At 51.2% G+C, this 15,890-nt stretch overlaps 2 protein-coding genes across 2 annotated transcripts; both read right to left on the reverse strand.

Annotated features, from left to right (window-relative positions):
• Positions 1-1,908: 1,908 nt before the first annotated feature.
• LOC100901662 (uncharacterized) lies at positions 1,909-6,316 on the reverse strand. The gene is made up of 13 exons (XM_003737603.1): positions 6,143-6,316; positions 5,751-5,856; positions 5,343-5,515; positions 5,078-5,181; positions 4,723-4,834; positions 4,465-4,581; positions 4,213-4,349; positions 3,868-4,094; positions 3,439-3,557; positions 3,225-3,335; positions 3,031-3,132; positions 2,462-2,622; positions 1,909-2,177 (listed from the first exon to the last, which is right to left on the reverse strand). Exons 1-13 carry the CDS (start codon positions 6,188-6,190, stop codon positions 2,090-2,092), a joined length of 1,605 nt encoding a protein of 534 aa, XP_003737651.1. The 5' UTR covers positions 6,191-6,316; the 3' UTR covers positions 1,909-2,089.
• Positions 6,317-12,105: 5,789 nt separating this feature from the next.
• On the reverse strand, positions 12,106-15,652 carry aralar1 (calcium-binding mitochondrial carrier protein aralar1). Its single transcript, XM_018639671.1, has 8 exons — positions 15,605-15,652; positions 15,270-15,478; positions 14,690-15,056; positions 14,265-14,567; positions 13,915-14,068; positions 13,684-13,814; positions 13,491-13,571; positions 12,106-13,387 (listed from the first exon to the last, which is right to left on the reverse strand). Exons 2-8 carry the CDS (start codon positions 15,443-15,445, stop codon positions 12,713-12,715), a joined length of 1,887 nt encoding a protein of 628 aa, XP_018495187.1. The 5' UTR covers positions 15,446-15,478; positions 15,605-15,652; the 3' UTR covers positions 12,106-12,712.
• Positions 15,653-15,890: the final 238 nt, after the last annotated feature.

A 15,890-nucleotide genomic window follows, 5' to 3' on the forward strand; every position in this document is an offset into this window, starting at 1 on the left:
CATCCCATTCAAGAATTGTTTGTGCTTATGAGCAAGGATATCCCATTTTCTGCGGCCTTGCCCGAAGGAACTCAGCAGGTTTCCCTTCGCGGACGGATCCTAAGAGTCCCGAAGAATCAGGGAACTGACAAAGACATTGGAGATGAGGGAACTATGAAAGGTCAGCCCGATTCATGAGATCATCAAGAAGTCCGAACGATATTCACCCGCGCGCAGGATGTGGTGTCGTCGTAGGCAAGTGCCGGAGTCGCCGACGAGCTTCCGCATCACGCTTAGCAAGTTTCGAAAGTACTCGTGGCGAGTCCGCCTTGAAGCTGGGAGAGACTCAGAGAGACTACCCCCGGCAGTTCAGCTCGGCCATGGTGAAGGGGCGATCTACCTCTCTCCATCGTTCATGAAAATGTCTTCCAGTCGGCGGCGGCTGAGCAGAGGCAGGTAGACGAGTCCATCTTCCCTCTTCCTGTGCTTCCTGCGCGGCGATTCGTATTTGGAGACTCAGTCAGAATAAGAACGCCAACTCGCTGCGAACGTGGTATACTCAGTCTCTCTGAGGCTCGCAAACAAGGGAAGTAGGGTAAGACAGTACATAAAAACACTCTGCACGTAGCATCGCACAGGTGCGTCCACGTGGGCGACTCCGCGCGTGGAGCTCCCCCATAAAACTAATCGAAGGAAAATCCATGAGAGCTGTTGATCTAGCAAAACGCCGAACCTGTGGCCAGTCTCGTCCCTCCCCCCCCCCCCTCTGAGCCCGCCTCGACCGCGGCGATTATTGATCGCGACTCGATGGTCTAATAGCGTCGCGGACGAAAGATTCACATCGACAATGGAAAAGGGTGGCCCCGGCAAAAAACACGCAACGAGGAGAGCGAGGCTTTCTCAATCTATCGACCTCTGTGATTCGCCCTGTTCCTTCGCGCATTCGAAGCTCCGAAGTCGAACGACAAGAGGAAGAGCCACGCGGATGGGGATTATCAGAAGATGGGGGAAGATTGTGAGCTCAAACCGATCTCGCAGTCAGGCATGGTTCAATCATCGTATGAGCGCGAAGTAAGACTTGGCTCAGAACTCGAATTTTCTCGTCGAGTGACGGCTCCTTCTGGATATCCGCCCTCTCGCAATTTATGATCATACGATGCGTTACGTTCATCTTTGAGGAGTATTGCAACGGAGTGGTTTTGATCCAACAGCGTGAGGATCAATTGGAATAGACGGTATGCACCAGGGAAAGTGGACTCTATCGTTCGTTGATCGTGTCACCTGTCTTCTAATTACACCCTGGTCTGGCGCAAAAGTGTGTTTGAGCATTCCAGAGCAGATGCGTTTGAGTTCCCCATACGAGCCGTGAACCTCCCTACAGCCTACGCCCTCCACTATTCGGTAGGTAGTTGAATTGCGACTCCTGTCGACGTCATTCCTCATTACATCACTTCACTACTACAGACCAGGACTCCATCCCCGCCTAACAGGTTCGGTCGGGCCTTCCCTCTCAACCTCCCTCCCCCTTCGATGGCGGCCATCTAATCGAATTCTGGAAGTCTACGCGCTCTCGTACTTCAAGGCAGTCCAGGTTCTATGGATGCGAATTCAGGGAAGGAGCTCATTATTTGATCCTGGATGTGTCGAACCCTACAGAAGAGAGCTCGTATCACCGTAGAGCGATTCGAAGGAAACTGGAGAATAATAGATTATAAGTCCTCCCGGTGAGGACTTGTTATTCCAACGAAGGCTCCTTGATAGACCCGAGGAGCTCCAACAGCAGGGAAATAAACATTGGCGCGGGAGCGAGAGGATGAGAGGAAGAATAATAAGGAGGAGAGCGGTCTGACAGATAATGAATTATAGAGGACTACCAGATCAACAGCGATACCGAACAGACTCCCGTAAGGAGAATGAACACGCTCTCGGTCGATAACGAAACAATCTTCCTTCTCATGAATCAACATTTGACTTTTTTCCATACGACTCGTTTGCGTCCCCGATAATCTCGCAGTGACGGAGCTTAGTTCTTCGTTGCTGGGCTCCAAGGCTCGTGTAGTACGAAGTCCCGTGTGGAATGAGAAGCGGGTCGGGGTAGACGGAGCGGCATCTAGTTTGGCTTGCTCTGTCCTCTCAAGGATCTCCGCAGCGTTGAGAGCGGCGAGAACAGGAGACTGCCTTCCTCGTTGGAGTCGACGCTGTAACATATGAGGAATTGGATCGTCAAGCGAAAAAGAATTCATAGAGCTTGTTTTCTGCAGACGGTCAAGTTCAGCATGTCGGGGATTGTATCGTGCCTCGCCTGTCTCTGTATTATTTGTTTCAAGCAATTTCCGTCTTCCCCTTTGTAAACGATCGAGGTTTTCGTTCATTCACTGCGGACTCGTAAGATAAAGCCAAAACCTTGGAGTAGCCCGTGCCGGAGCAGAGGGTACATATATCTCGGGATTCGCCTAATCGAGGTCAAAGGAGGAGAAATCACCTCGTGGCTGAAGAGTTCAGGCTGGAAGAGGCTCGCGGTTCCCTCTCCTGGAGCCTCCTGAGATGTTCCTCCTCTTTTGAGTGGAAATCCAGTGTCTGCTTTTCGATAAGGCGCGTGATCTGTTCCAGTTTACTATCTACCGGATTGCTGCGGGTTGCCGCCTGTGGAACAAACAAACAAAAACGTCATGTATGAACACCGTCTCAGCATTGGCTAGGCAGTCGCTTCAGCGTCACTTCAGCGCAACCTGGAGCAGACTGCACAATGGAGGGACGGGACGAACTTTCAAAACGCCGTCGAAGGTTTCCTGCCTTCTCCCAGCGGACACGTGACCTTGGAGCGTGCTCCCCGGGGAACTCTTCTCGGATGCCGAAAGGAATTCAAAATCAAATTTTCGAGTGACCGGATTTTCATGTGACTCGAGTGCTGAATTCAGACTTGTGTTTCGTCTTCGTTTCTTTTCCAAACCAGATCTGTGGACCGACTGTGTATTCGATCGATCTCCTTGGGGAGTCAATATTCAATAACAACTCTCGAGGCGCCCCATGTCCATCCTCATGATCTCCTACCTTCGAGTGATATCCGTCTTCGCTGCCCGCGGTCGATTTTGAATCGGCTGCAGATCCCTCATTGATGGAAGCGGTGACTTCCATGAGGTCCACCAGCGAGAGCTGCGGAGTAGAAAAAAATGATTCCTCGATGATGCAACTTTTTTTCCCGGATCACCATGCTCTCGATTGAGCCTCTGCTATTGCGTGTGTACCTCTTTCCTGAGGAGCCGTGGACTGAGATGATCCAACTCGGGCCCACGATATTTTCCAACGAACTCAACAGCAGCCTTGAAAGTTGAGAGGGTGAAGCTCGAGAAATCATCCTGGAAAAACAAACGTTGCACAAGGCCGGCCAGGTATTATCTGGTCGGATCTCTTCCATTTTTCCTTCAGCGGTAAGAAAACGATATGAGAACACGAACGTACCTTAACCCCGCAAAAATGGTCAATGTAGAAAATGTTCGAGGAGAAAGAGGTGGGTCGCGACCGCGCTAAAACAACAACCACCAACGGTATTAAAGTTTCTGCCGTGAGACTGGGAACATCTGCAATTGTAAAAGACGTCTGACTGCTGTTGCTCGGGAAGCAGACACGTTCGATCTAAAAACCCCGCGTCGCTCTGCAGACAGCTGCAGCTCCTTGTTCGAATCGTGGCCAAAGGCAGCTTGCCGTACCAACGGAGGATTCCCCGAACGCAGGCTCATCACAAGAAAAGAATACGACGGGATGGAATCCTCGCTCAGCGTACACAGCGAATTATCATTTCGAAATATTCCGGACCGGTGTTTTGACACCCGTCAGATCCCAGGTGAGGTTCACGGTAGACCGCGTTCATGGCTGAAGTACAATACGTACCTTCTCCGAATTCCAGATCGGCTCCGCATTTCACGAAGTGGGACGCTACTTCGCGCTGTATCGAGGAGAGCGTGCGTCGAATACACCAGAGTTTATCCACGGGCGTGTACTTCGCGTTGAGGGAAGCTAATTCAACAATAGAAATGGGCAGCTCACAATGAAAGCATTCCTCCTGGACCCCCAGCATGTCGGGGGCAACATTCGAGAGCCGTAGGAACTCCAAACGCCTGCGAAAACGCTGTTTCTGAAGGTTGACTGGCTGAGGGTAAACCACTGCATCGAATCGAAACTCGAGCTCAAACTCCCGGAAGCATAATTTTAGCCTTCATGAGCCACGTTACGGACCGTTCGAGATCGGCATCGTCGTTGCCGCAAATGCTCTTGACGGCATTGAAGACTTTGTGATGGGCAAGACCAGACACATAGTTATCCACACAGATCGCTAGCTTGTCAGGATCACTCGTTGAATCTGAGGTCAAAACCTGGAGAAGAAGACGTTTCGCTGCCTTGAGGATGCTCCAGAGACTCCCGATGAATGACTGTACAGCTCCTTGCTAAGTTAGCTCAGAGCTTCGGGGCGATATACGATGAACGGACCTGGGTGGCAGTTTCCGCTATGCTCCTGATTCGGTCGACAACATCACTGATGAACTTTGGTACGATCACGTATGTTTTGTTGAAGGCCTCTACTTTCTCCTCGATTACGCGTAACGTCTGAAGTGACTTGAAGTTAGGACAGCAATTAATTACAAAATTGGTCGACGAACCGAATAGAATAAACTCCCGTCCGACGGAGTCCGAGCTCGGAAGTCATCCCTGGGTGCTCGGGGGACTGGAAGTCCCTCCCCCACTCACTTCTGAGAACACCGAAATGCTGTGAAGGTATGCCTTGGCCTCCTCGAATGACGGCGGTGCTGGTGTATCCGTGGAATCGTTCATCGGGTCCAGCTCCGATGACCACCCTCTCCTGAGCGATGGAAAACGATATCGGTGACGCTTCCCTTTCATTTTAGGTAAGGATGACTATCCTATGTACGACTCAGGCCCCATCATAATGGGGCGAGGTCTATCGTCGCTCTTTCTCTAGCCCGAACTTTTCGATCCGAGAATTAAATCTTGATCGCTCAGAGTGGAAGCGGGAAGAAATAAAGGTAGAGCCGAAGCACCGAGATTGAGAGAACAATTCCAAGAAGCTGAGGTTAAAGTTCACCTGATCTGGCGGGAATGAGCGTGGTGGGGAGCGCGTGATCGTCTCCTGGGGGTCGGGAAGTGGATGGGTTCGCAAATCAGAAGGATGCGATATGGTTGCAAGTTCTGAAGCGAAAAGTAACAGCCTCAGAAGGTCTTCGAGAACTCTACAAGGCTCAAAACAGTTCTGGACGGCGTTGATTTTCGTTGTTTTGCGGTTCTACACATTGAACTCCGTTCAATGTTCTGTCGCAAAAAAAAGGTTCTGGTAGGGCGGATTGGAGTACCTCGTTGTAGGCGATCTCTTCACCGACGATGCAAACATGCTTGGGATATGGGAAACCGCAAGTCGTGTGCAGAACGTTCCGTTCACTGTCCAATTCTACGAGAGTTGCCGGCAGATGCCGATGGCAGACAAAATGGTCTGCATAGAGCGGAGACGGCTTCAAAATATGGAAACCTATCAATGAGAGCAGATCCTGTAGATTTTCCCGAAGAAGACAGGTAGAGGGCACAGAATATTCAGTAATTTCGAAGCGCCCCCGGATCGCGGGAATCAGTGCAAGATGCCACTGGACGCTCGTGCCGGATAAGAGGTGCTGGTATCCCGTGGTACCCGGGGGGGGGGGAGCGAGAAGTCTGCGACGCATCGGAGGATTCCGTCGTCTCTCTGCGGATGGGAAGCATGATCTCACCAACGAAAGTTGAATTCACGTGGCACAACCGGAACGTTCCCTCAACAGGAACGAGGATTGTCCATTGCGCCCGTTGAGCCTCCAAGAAGGTCTCCAGATACCGCGACTGAAATACGGAGTCAGGCAATCGTGAGCTCAACGGCCCATCAAATTTCTGATGCCAGTAGGTCCCGGATACAATTTACAGAAAGATCCTTATTTGATAACCAAGGCAAGGAAACCTCAACTAGGCCATTAAGGCTTCGGATTCAAGCGTCGAATTGCCCCACGTTATAGAAATGTTCCCCTGAACAATTCGGGGAAAGCTCCCACAGCAGTATGCCCATCAAACGACTCTACAGCGATCAAATGGCATTCCTGCGGACGTCTTCCCACGGAGCGCCGAAACTCACCTGAAGGAACTTGAAGAACGAGTTATCATATATCGAGTGAGGGTTCATAGGCCAGCCCGGTTGTCGACAACCTCAGCCAATGAACTGGAAAATTCCACTGTCGCTGATCGCATCCTCGTAGTCTCAGTCCGAAAGTCACATCAGCCACAGTCAAATAACACCAAGACAACACATAATGATGGAAAATCGACTGAACATAAAACTCGGAACTCCTGCGTATTTGGCCGTCTCCTTCCGAGACTCTCAAATCCGAGTCCGAGTAGAAATGGAAGAGATACGACCAATGCGGAGGACCCTACAACGACGGAAAGCCGTCGGTTTGCGAAGTTCGAACGATCCACGGGCAGCTTCACGATCAACTCACTCACATATGTTGTGTTTACAGTGGCAAGCTGACAAGCGGTCGACGAGCATCCAACGCTTACGGCGTCGTCACGGCAACGCGCAGCGCCATGACGTCAGCCGCCGTTGTTCGTGAGTGCGCGCGAACTTCGGCCAACGCGACGTCTCAATCTCCAGCCAGCCTCTCGCGAGCTCCGTCTGCCCAGGCTTCTTCCCTCGAATAAATGCATGAAATAACCCAAGAGAACAGAGTGCCTGATTTTTTTCCCCCGGAACCGACATCTCACGATGCGGCAGTCCCGAGGCCGAGACAGGAGCCGGTTATGGGAGCCTCCAGATTCCGACATGGACGAGATAGACGCTACCGACTTCCATGGTGCCATTCCATTCGGAATGGATTCTTTCCTCTGAAGATGCGGCTAGTCCTACAGGCCGCTGCTGGGAGAAAGCATCGCGATATCCTCTAGTTTTCTGATCAATCGCCGCCGGGGAGCGCTGACCCGATTTCAACATTTTGAATTTTATCGCAGGCGTCCAGCAGACTCGGGACTGACTCAGTCCGCTTGAGAGGACTAGAGCCCAGAGCGAGGGAGATCATTACTCGCCGTGAAGATCATCTCTGACCGCGCTGAAAACGACATAGCGCCCAGTTCCGTGATAGATCAGAGCCATAAGTTGCAGCTCGTCGTCCAGCCCTATGCGTTCTGAGCTCCCTCCATAAGTGCAAATGACACGTCACCAATTTTCGAAGCAGACCAAACTTTCGGAATACGCAATTTTCCACAGCACTTGACTCACGTTAGATGGCCTCGGGACTGCAGCCTCAACGACCGAAAAACCGCTCGTTCACGGGGATGCCTCGAACTTTGAATGCGCAGGAGGATGCGCGAAACGTCATATAGACGTTATGCCACCCGAGCTCACACTGTGTTACCTTCCTCCACAGTCGCGCTCGCGGGATTCATGAGTGACTCTCAGTGAAGTTTCCAGAACAAGGAGAGCTCCCCCATTGTTGGACGAGGTGTTCCCTCTCGATCGCTTCGAAACAGCTCGTGATGAGAACCATTCCGGGACAGTGTCCCTCGGCGGGGGCAGAGGCTGCAAGCGCCGGAACGGCCGAAACTTTTTATGACGTCTCTCTGTAGCACCGATTACCTCATCAGATGAACGACCTTCATTTTGGTAGGAAAATGTCCTGGAGGCGGGTTCCTCCAGACACACGCCCCACACAGTTCATCTTGTCTAGCAGTTTCCGAGTGATCAGTTTCGACACAAAGACTCTTGGGAGGAAGTTCACTTCAAAACTTCTGGATTCAAAACTCATCGATTTTTCCCGCCACGTCGCCTGAGGCATGATTTCGATTCCCAGTCCTCAATTATCGAATGCCATGATGATAGCATCTTTCCATCATCCGAAAATTACTCTCTGGAAGTGATGCTGCGCACCGTACTAAATCTCTCATGCAAGAGAGAGAGAGAGGAGTCTCTGCGAATCTCGGATCAATTCTTCGGGAAGCTTGAATTGGCTTCTCTTCCTAACGCCATTAGAAAATGATGACTCGAATTGCGGTTCGCGTATCCGAGGGTCGTCGGAGCTAAAACAGGAATCGATCGGGGTGAAATATCTTATCGGGTCAACGCTCATGGGTTCACCCGGGAGCGCCACTGTACGGTATGCGAACGCGTGCGTGAATACGAGCGGTCGCGACGGCCGTTTGGTCAGCCGTTACTGTGGTAGCCTCCCATCGATATCGATTAGCTCCAGGAATTCGACCCTGGTGTCACTATCCACACCTCCGGAGGAAGCATTGCGGGAAAGCGGCGATGCGTTGGTAACGCGTTTTCGATATTTCACTCTTCACGCTTTCCAATCTCCCCGTTTCCTTCGAGCGAGAATATATCCAGTCAGCCAACCATTCAGCCTCTCTTCCTCCATGGAATTCTCGCGCGCGAACCCTTTACGCCGTCAGTCGAGTGGAGTTGCCGCAAAAGTTGGCCGTCCGTCTTTCCTCCGTCCGTCTCCCCATCTCGAGAATCTTCGATCCCTCCACATCCGAGGCGAACTTCAGGGCGTCTGATCTCGTGGATCGTACTGATTGGGAAAATACGGGTAGGCCATGGGATCTGTCCGAGGGAAACCTGGAGAGTTTCCCGGATCAGGAAAATCGTTCGAATACATACTAGGAATATAGCTTGTCGTAGCAATGAATCCCCATAATCACCCGATTCCCGACGGGCGGCTTTCAATCGCGGGCGACTGATATAACACCCCCGCGGTGGTCTCGGGGTAGTTCGACAAGCCGAGCGTCGAAGCGATCGATAGAAGGCACCAAACAATTTTCAAGTTCGTTCGAGTCCTCTCGTCCCCGTCGCGTCGTGTCCTCGGCTAGGGAATTGAACGCTGGAGCGGCAGCTGCAGTACTTATCGGCAAAGTCGCGGTTGGCGCGCGATAATCTATTCCGATGAAACGGTCTTAACCTCTGGAAAAGTTGAAAGCAGCGCAATGTCCCATCCATGGTACGTAACAGAACAGCAAAGTTCGTCGTGTCTGGAATCCATGCGCAGCTCCCGGCGACCCCTCGCTCTCCTCACTCGTCTGTCGTTCGGTGTGTCCGTCCGTGCCCGCGTTCGCTGCCGCTTAGCTCTCGGGCTCTCTCTGTCGTTGTCGTCCACCAGCACGTCGGTCGTCGTCCCAACTTTCTCAATAGAGCCGCCACAAATCGAAGCCATCACAGTTGATGGCCTGCATACTTTGGCCTAATATATGCACCCACTTATCCGGCGGTGTCAAACACGTCAAAAGCTTTCAGCTGTGCACTCTTTTGGAAACGATCGATTAACAGAACGAAGCGCTGAAATTACCAAAATCACTCCCGTCGATTGCAATGGTCGTCGCCACTCGGCATTGCGTTATGTTGAAAGGACTACCGAAAGAAAAGAACATTTCTCTGATGAGCGCCTCCTCGGTCTATTCAGCGAGCTCCTTGTTGCGTAGTTGAGGAGCGACCGCCGCCGCCAAAGCCGCGACAGAAGCAGCAGCCATCTCGCGGTTTCTTCGGCGGTCGACCAGCCAGCCGGGCGAACGAACGAGCGACTGACTGAGCTCATCTGACACCAGCGCTTTACAAAGGACAGCAATCGCTTTCCCAGCGGGAAGCTGAGTGTCGTCCTGAGTGCGACCGAAAAAAAAGCCATGAAAAAAAAGAAGAGAAATTGCTACTGCGGCGGCAGCGACACTCCGTCACGTCACATCTCGTCTCACGGAACTTCGGCGTAAATCAATCGAAAAAATTACCGCTGCGACAACGAACAAGCGAGTGATTTCGAAAACTCCGAGAAGAGCGACGCGGGCGGCGCCCTTCGCCGCACGGTCAGCGAGCCGTCAACTGCGGAGCGAAAGCAGGAAATCAGTGCCACAGACAGTCAATGCGGCGGCGGGGGTTGCTAATGATTCAAGTTCGAAGTAATGAATCCGCTCGGAAGATGCCCGAATTTTTTTCTGAACTTCTACCGGATCAGAGCCATCACTCACTCGTCATCGTTCCCTCGGCGTTGCTCCCCGTCGAACGATTGCGAGCGGAACTTCACACTTGAAAAACTCCCGACGTACTTTTTTAAGCTTCTCGCCGTTGAGTGGTCGCAGGCCCTGTGGCCGATTTCCTCTCACCGAAAAGCGGCGGACAGGAGAGCTCGGAATTCCGAAGCAGTCGAACAAGAGAAGATCCTCGATTGGAGTGAAGCGGCTGTTGGTTCCCGAAAGGCTCCGTTTCCCTGCGCGTAACGTTGTGGTCGCTCGAACGCTATCGAGCGGAGCGGAGTATCACTGGAAGTCGCGAATGAACGCCTGGAGCCGGTCCCCGGCTCGTCAAGGGAGGCAACAGTTTCTCCCCGGGATAACCCGAGACTTCTTGGTGCGCTGGTTGGGATTGTGGATTCGCGAACAGCTTCCTGTATTATTTCTCTGTTCGTCTCGGATTCGAATGTTCCGCGAAACGCGATCCTGCTCTAGTCGAACTGCAGACATTGTACTTTCTCCTCCCTGAACCTCCAGAATTCGGCGAGAAAACGACCGGAACCCGAGCTGGAGGAACTTTCACGGGAGCTCCAAAGTACCTATTCTTCTTCGAGCTCAGCGAGAGATTTGCTCTCGTGGGGTTTTCCTACGGGACAGGAGCTCCTCCAATGCACCGAGACTGCCGAACGATGTCACGTATTCCCACATTTAGCTCGACAAAGAGTGATTCGGAGAGAGCGCAGCGCTCACATCGACATCCGAGCGGATGGAAATATCCGGAGCAGAATGGGAAGCACGTCGATCCGCCCATTTTAGTCGTCTGAGAGGGAACTGTTTCAGAACGATTGCACCCATCAGTCGTGACCATCGTTCTGGTACCGAAATGAACTTGGAACACCTCGCAATGCCGTTGAATATTGAATTTGAGGAGGGGCCTCCTCGAATCAAGCACGCCTTCGAGTTCCCGCAACTATATTATTTTTTTGGAACAAGCCATACCAGAGTGAGTCTGCGTGCTCTAATTGTTAGGCTCGGGCTCATACGGTAACTCGGGGACACGGTGACGCAACCCCATGCCGCGACGTGCCGATTCTCCCGTCCGAATCCATCGGGGAGTTAGCCGTGGATACACCCTCCGGACTCTCTCCTGAATTGCACCATCATAGTTTTGTATCGCTGCAAACTCTTCTTGCTCCTATAAGACGAGGGACCCAATGAGGAGACTATTCTCTCGAAAACCAAGCCAAGGAAAAGAGTTTTTTGAATTGAAAAGTTTGAAGAATGGTTCGAATTCCCGCCCAATAATTCGTCATGACTCCGTTCGGAAACAGTAGCGTGCGCCGCTGGTTTGCTGCTGAGCTGATTCATATCCGGAGAATTATTCAACACGACGAGCATCTTCGTCGCAGTTGTTCCGCCGGAGTCCAGCAAGCACAAGGGATTCGGGAAACGTCGAACGAAACATTTATTTACACAGAGTTTCGATGTCTACTACATTAGCATTCGCACCATGATAGGAAAAACCTTGGTCTGCACCTTGACGAACAATACAGACAATATAAAAGAATCCCGGAGACCTATCACATCAATCGCAGCTCCAGTTTCGTTCCGTTGATAATTCGGGGCCGGATCGATGAAACGATCCAGAAGTCTCTGATATTATTCGAGCCGACGTCGTGTCGTTTGCCCACGTAGCACTTGGAGGCGAACTTACAGCTGGACAGCTATCTAGCGAGAGCTCAGCGACCGACTCCAGGGTCTCACGCTCGCCGCTCCGTCTGTTCGTCCGCTCGACGCTCTGCCTGTTTCAGCTCCCTCAATCCTGACAGCGATATTAGCTACCGAGACTGAAATCGCATGAGCCGCTACACACGTATACGTTCACTGCAAGGCAGATGTAAAGATCTACGATACAGTGGAGACCTCCTCCGCTCTTGTATAAAGAACTCACTGTTTTGCCTTGGCTAATCTCTCGCTCGCGAATAGGTGGACTACAAAGTGTATAGCTAAAGTTGTTCATATCTTCCGCACAATGCCGTCATCTCACTGGTGATTGGAAGTCGGATTACATGGTTGAACTTTTGCGTCGACTGATACGACATGTCGTTCGTTTCGGGAGCGGTCCATGGCTTCATTCGTTTCTCTGAGTTCTCAAAATTATTTCTATCCCGGATTCTTCACTTCAATTTTCCAGTTGTCATTCCATCACATTCGTTCCTTGCGCATAATCTAACACACTTGTACTTGTTTCCTAACTCGTGGGCGTCTCATGAAGTGGTATGCGGAAAATGCATACGAACAATGTAAAAGTTCATAACAGATTCGGTCATTAGGCAACAGCGGCGAAAACGATGATCTCGACTTGAAAGGCATCACAGAGACCACCTCCGTCCTGCACAACGAAGGACCTCCAGAAAATCATTATTGCGATCTGAATCTTTCAAACGGATTTTCTGTCGCGCTAACGCGAATTGACAGCAAGATCCGTTCAGAGATCGCCGACCGAATATCTTTCGCTGTATTCTTGAATCCCTGTGACCAGTTAGGAGCTTTCAGAGGTTTCGGAACCTTGTCCCGTGAGCTAGAAGATCTCACTCGTGGAGCTACCGCTGTCAGCTTCTCTCAAACCCAAAGATCTGATAATCGACGTCGGTGTCATCCCTCATCCCTCTATGTGAAGGTCCCGATCGAGACGGAAACGGTGGCAGACAACTTAGCCGAATTTCGGCAAGAAAAGGCCGAATTTAGATTCAACACCCTGGAAGGTCGTCAGGCCCATCTTGTACCCGCCGACATGGTCTGGGTTTCGAGACACGAGCTTGTCACCGACCGGATTGCTCTCTGAGCCTGTAGGTCGGCGTCCTCCGAAGTCAACGTAGAAGAGTCGCTGAAGAACTTCGTATGTCAGGAGGGTGAAGCCGAACTGTGGCGAGGAACGGAAGACTCGAGCTGGACCACCCTTCCAAAAAGCATTGAAGCCTTCTTCGGCGTAAATTTTCCTGCACGCATCTAAAACGCCGCTGTACGTCGTTTGCCCGGCTCGTGCGGCCACTTGAAGTCGAGTCTTAATCACGTCGGCGGGGGTTACTAGGTACGCGGCGGGGACTCCGGCGATGAATGCCGACCCAAGAAGACTCAACGGGGAGTTCCGACCTTCACTGTCCTGAGAGTTGAGCTTCATATGCGCATAAACGGGGAAGTAGATCATGGAAAAAGGTATATCCCTGAGGAAACAGGCTCGCGATCCCTTATATAAACCCGTGAGGCCCAGTTCGCGGATGACCCCCAACGCGGACACTTTGGGCCCACCGACAACTTCACCCGCAACTTGCAATCTGATTTTCACGATCTCCAACGGGTTTGTGAACATCACTTGAGAACCACCGGCCTGAAAATGAACGAATTTATTCAAGTTTGACGGGTTCTCCCAACGACGCGGAGAATCGAATCCGACGGGGCTATAGTTACATCTCTGACTGAGCATCACCTACCGTGCCACCAGCGAGCATTTCGGCCCAAAGCGGGATATTCCCTCTCTCGTCCGTGAACTTGTCCCGCACAAGGTCGTTCATCTGTCGATAGGAATCAGCGTTAGGTCTGTAACTCGGTTTTCCACGCTAACATCATAGCATCAAGTCACTGTCGGCGATTCGGCTCAATCTGTTGAATTCAGCAGGAACGAACCGTTAATTTGATGGCTTTTTCCGGCGCTACTCCGACTAATTGAGGTAGGAGGCCTCGATAGAAACCAAGCAAGCCTTCGTGTCGGAGGACCTTCTTAGCGCAGTCGAAACTGTTGCGATACATGATTTCACCTGGAAGCAGCGTGCATAGATTACGCATAGGAATGTTCCATGACGAAAATGCAGTATGGAGAACTCGATGAGGATTTCGAATCAGAGCTGCATTACTAACCGACGATTGAGCCGCTCCTCTGATTTTGCATACGAGTTTTAACGAGATCTATCGGGTACACTACGGTAGCTCCACAGGCCCCGGCGATCGAACCCAAGAGAAAACGATAGGCACTTTCCAGGACCTGGATACCAAGTCCTCGATCTTCGGGTTTCTGGATGGAATGAGGAATTTTCAAGATTCGATTGGCGCTTGAATCGCTCATATATAGACCGGCATACTTCTACGGGGTTCAGACGGCGTTTCTGGTTCTGTACCCTTCATTCATGAGAAACTCTGCCGTTGCGAAAAGCAGACAGAGCAGCTAGTGTCATGGAAATGCAGGATCTCATCGCATAAACGCTACGAACCTCAACAGCTTTAACCTCCGCAATGGGTCTCATGAGGACTGCCTTGGTGGGTCTGTAGGGAGCCACCTTCTCGAGATCACTGTATGTAATACGGCCGCTACTGTTGCTGAGAAACCCGCACAGATTGAATAGAATATCGATTTCGAGAGGTGTCATGTGGGACATTTGTTGAGAACAGGCGGCGAACTCTTCCTTGGTCATCTCAGTGCGCAAATCGCCCTTCGTGAAGTGTAAATAGATCTTCTTCACGAGTTCCATGTTATCGAGGAGGGAATTGAAGGCCATAAAGTACGGGAACGACACCTGGTGAGGCATGAATCGAGCTCATTAACAGAATTGTCTCATTGGATGCCTCGAGGAGGAATCGTATTGGAAAATTGGGAATAGGAAAAATCCACTCCATCTCGTGTCTCTGTAGTCACTACCTTATGACCTCCGTGTTCGGAGGCGGCAACTGCGACGAGGTTCTTCTTGACGTCCTCCGACAAGAGATGCGATTTACAACTGAGCATGATGTCGGTGAAATCCATCGACGTGATAGCACCCGTTTTCTTCTTATCATACTTCTTGAAAGCTTGCACCGCATGCTCTTCGTGGAAGTCTTGAAGAACCTGAGAAAACTCAGCATATGTGACCGTTCTCTTCCGGTCACCTCCAAAATGCAGGACAACAAAGTCGGAGTTGAAATCGAAGGGGATCTTCTCGTGTAGGGTAGTATGCTTGATAATTTGTTCGAATTCGTTTTCCGTGACGTGGCCGGATCCATCCGTGTCGAACAGTTGGAAGGCGGTCCTGCAAGACGGAAAATTCGCCCGCTCAATGCGACACACAGTACCAGCAGTGAAAATCATTGCACAAGATCTTCGTGACACTCTTCTTCTCGAAAAAGAGGTAAGCTCGAGCTCTATCACACAGTGAATCGTGGAAACATTCGTCATTCTCGGAATCCCCCTGCGGCGTGAATCGATGCAAGCTGGGTCTTGACGGAACATACCCTCTACTCACCTATATACAGCTTCGGGATGGCACAGGATGCCTTCGTAGGCTTCGAATTCCCGGAAGGAGATGAGGCCATCTTTGGATGTGTCGAGAATGTTTCCGAGGAGAGTCAAGCTTTTTTTGTTTGCATTCTGCTCGGGCAGTAATCCAAGGAACTTGATTACGAAATCATGAGCGGTCATGAATCGTTCCCCGTTTTTCTCCACGGAAGCGTACTGGTTGAGAGAAAGCTCTTATTAGATACATTCGAATCTGTAGGCACGAGGATCATGCACCACGATGCCGCGGAAGGATACAACAAATAAAGTCATTCGAGCATACGCTGAATGCTGGAAGCTTACTTTGTCGAAAACATCCCTCAGTCGTTTACTGTCCGCTCTCCGGATGTATTGAGCCTGTATGGGAAACAATAAAGAATGAGAAAACCCTCAATCAGGAGTTTGCAGAGACATGGAGACGGAAATCCTGCGAACGGATCACGCGAGAAATAGGGAAGTTACACGCGAGCTAAAGAAGGTCAGCTACGGAACACTTTCAGAATTGAGAGAAATGTCGGCATCATGATCCAGCCTGTCCTAGTGATTCCTTGAGTTATGACCCCATTTATGACTATTTAGGTCTCGCTGA

The sequence above is a fragment of the Galendromus occidentalis genome, unplaced genomic scaffold (genome assembly GCF_000255335.2).
Source record: "Galendromus occidentalis unplaced genomic scaffold, Mocc_1.1 scf7180000075583, whole genome shotgun sequence".
Lineage (NCBI taxonomy): Eukaryota > Metazoa > Arthropoda > Arachnida > Mesostigmata > Phytoseiidae > Galendromus > Galendromus occidentalis.